The 2,342-nt window shown below is 50.3% G+C and overlaps 1 protein-coding gene; it reads right to left on the minus strand.

Annotated features, from left to right (window-relative positions):
• Positions 1-812: 812 nt before the first annotated feature.
• On the minus strand, positions 813-2,083 carry GSTUM_00010046001 (uncharacterized protein). XM_002841031.2 has 5 exons: positions 2,005-2,083; positions 1,864-1,936; positions 1,566-1,791; positions 1,407-1,536; positions 813-1,315 (listed from the first exon to the last, which is right to left on the minus strand). The coding sequence occupies exons 1-5, from the start codon at positions 2,017-2,019 to the stop codon at positions 1,001-1,003; spliced, it is 759 nt and encodes a 252-aa protein (XP_002841077.1). The 5' UTR covers positions 2,020-2,083; the 3' UTR covers positions 813-1,000.
• Between the last annotated feature and the right edge of the window lie 259 nt (positions 2,084-2,342).

Consider the following 2,342-nt stretch of genomic DNA (forward strand, 5'->3'; position numbering starts at 1 on the left):
TTCCAACCAACCAATTTACAGGCCTTTCACTTCCTCCCGCCGGGAGGCGTACCCTCGCCCATCACCCCTTCCCCAACCACCTTTCCAAAAAACTTCCGATACACATCTTCCCATTCCCTACTCAGCACCCCACCGCAGACAACGACCAGACTCCCTCTTCGCGAGATGACCCTTAACACATCCCGATGCACTGTCCAATATTAGCTCTCACCCCGCCCCCGAATCCCATCTTTAGCATAACAGAGCAAGAGAGAGAGAACAAACCAATCCCCCCCAAACACTTCCTCGTAATCCCATACCTTCTCCCAAACTCCGCCTCCCCTTCTCCCCGTAGAGCATCCGCGTCACCTTCAACATCCCCGCCAAAAAAGTCATCTGTGAGCACCGGCGTCGTCGGGAATGTGTGTCGTATCCAAGCGTTCTCGAGCGACAGTGATTCCAACCGCAGGAGGAGCTTGTGCGTGCGTTTCTGGGCGAGGGTGTTCTTGCGCGATTCGTTTAGGAGGGTTGTTAATGTGTTTGTCAGCGAGGTTAGCTTTTGGAGGAGGTGGGGGGTTGTCGGTGTTGTGGATGTGTCGGTCATTTTGGCTGTTGATTTCTTTGATTTTTGGTGGGGGGGGAGGGAAGCGTGTGTTCGGAGCCTTCGGGAGCTTTAGAGGAGGTGGGTGGGTGATGGACGGAGCTGATAAGGGAGGGTAACTTGACTTTTGTTGTGTGTGTGAAGAGGGTTTGGATTCGGTGTCTGGTTGGTTGGTGGTGTCGGGGTGATACCATTGGTTTGGGTTCGGTACTTGCTTGGAATCGAGTGCCTGTGATTGATGGAATTGATGTGGGGTACTGGGGGGTATTTACAAAGTGCAAAAGGGAAAAAAATGAAGAAAATGAGGGAGAAAAGTCGGGTATGCGAAAAAAAAGCCCATCACGGGTAAGATATTCATCTGAAAGAAAGAGGGAAAAGAGCGCTCTGCTGCCCAAGCAAAGAAAGACACCATTTTTATCTTTAAAAAATGAGATCCTCATCCTCCTTTTCTTCTAGGATATCTGGAACACCCTCACCCCCATCGTCGGCCCTATCAATTGCAGTAGTCCCTGCTTCTGCCATCTTAGCACGAAGTTCCTTGTCTGCCTCCTCGGCATCACGACGCTTTTTCCCTTGCACTTTCTTAAGCCTATAAAACTCCTCGCGGTCCAACTCATCGAGTTCACTGTTGATATACCTGATCGTATTCTCCGTGCGGGGGATAATAACATGCTCGATAGCATTGACGCGACGGTTAACGACTTTGATAACGTCATCGAGGATTACGAACGCCGTCTACCCCCCCATCATAGCCGTGAAATTAGCCATGCACCCATCTCTTCCTCCCCCTCCTCCCCCATATTTAAGATAAGGGAGGAAAGCATACTTGCAAACTCGCCAACTCAACCAACGTCTCCACCGCCTTCCCATAAACCTCCCTGCACTGCTGCACCTGCTGCCCGCCCCCTGCCCAACCCTGGGAGACCAAAATCCGAGTTCCCTTCCGCGATGTAACTCTCGAACACGGGCAGCACCACGCCCGAACCCTTTCTCCTGATTAGTCCTCACGCGGAACCCAGCAGTCTTGACGCTCTCCTGCACTTGGTAATTTAGGTTCGAGCCTCCGCCTGTAGCGTAAGTGACTTCTGCAAGGGAGAAGGCAGCGATCGACATCACGCGGCCCATTTTTCGCTTGGCTTCATCGATACGCTGGGTTATCTCGCGGAAACGTTTCGTCAAGGCCTCGGATTTTCGCTTAAGTAGACTATGACCTTTGTTTGTTCGGACATTCCTGTTAGATTTGGTTGTGCGCTTGTTGGAGGGAGTGGGGATGGAATATGAACCTGTTTCGGCGCCTTTAAGCTTGGATTTCATTAGGCCTAAGGACTGGCGCGTTGCAAAGACTGCTTCACGGTTCTAGCGATTGGCTGGGTTAGATTCAATTCCGCGATGACGGACAGAAAGGAAAGAAAAAGAGAACTCACACTGGCTCCTGACATGCTGGCGGTGTTCCTAACGATGGTGGTTGCGGTGGTGGTGATAGGGGTGGATTTTTGTGGGGTTGCAGAGATGTGAAGGTTGGGACTGTAGCTTCGGGAGTCTCTATGGATATTGTCCCCCGCTATTGTGTGCAATGACGACGTGGGGTCGCTGGTGACTTGATCTATGCTAGCACGCGTAATATGTGTTACAACATCTCACGAGTCACAATTTGTGAAGGAAAGCAGCTTGTAGCATTGTAATAATATTGTAATAATGTTATTAATTATTATCATTGATTAAATTAGAGGCTTTTGGAAACACACCAAACTCTATCTAATAG

Source organism: Tuber melanosporum (assembly GCF_000151645.1).
Source record: "Tuber melanosporum whole genome shotgun sequence assembly, scaffold_65, strain Mel28".
In the NCBI taxonomy this organism is placed as follows: domain Eukaryota; kingdom Fungi; phylum Ascomycota; class Pezizomycetes; order Pezizales; family Tuberaceae; genus Tuber; species Tuber melanosporum.

Excerpts from the sequence above, each read along its gene's own strand:
- GSTUM_00010046001 (XM_002841031.2), bottom strand. Across the intron at positions 1,792-1,863 it reads GCTTAAAGGCGCCGAAACAG|GTCATAGTCTACTTAAGCGA; the intron begins GTTCATATTCCA and ends GAACAAACAAAG. Across the intron at positions 1,316-1,406 it reads TTGAGTTGGCGAGTTTGCAA|ACGGCGTTCGTAATCCTCGA; the intron begins GTATGCTTTCCT and ends ATGGGGGGGTAG.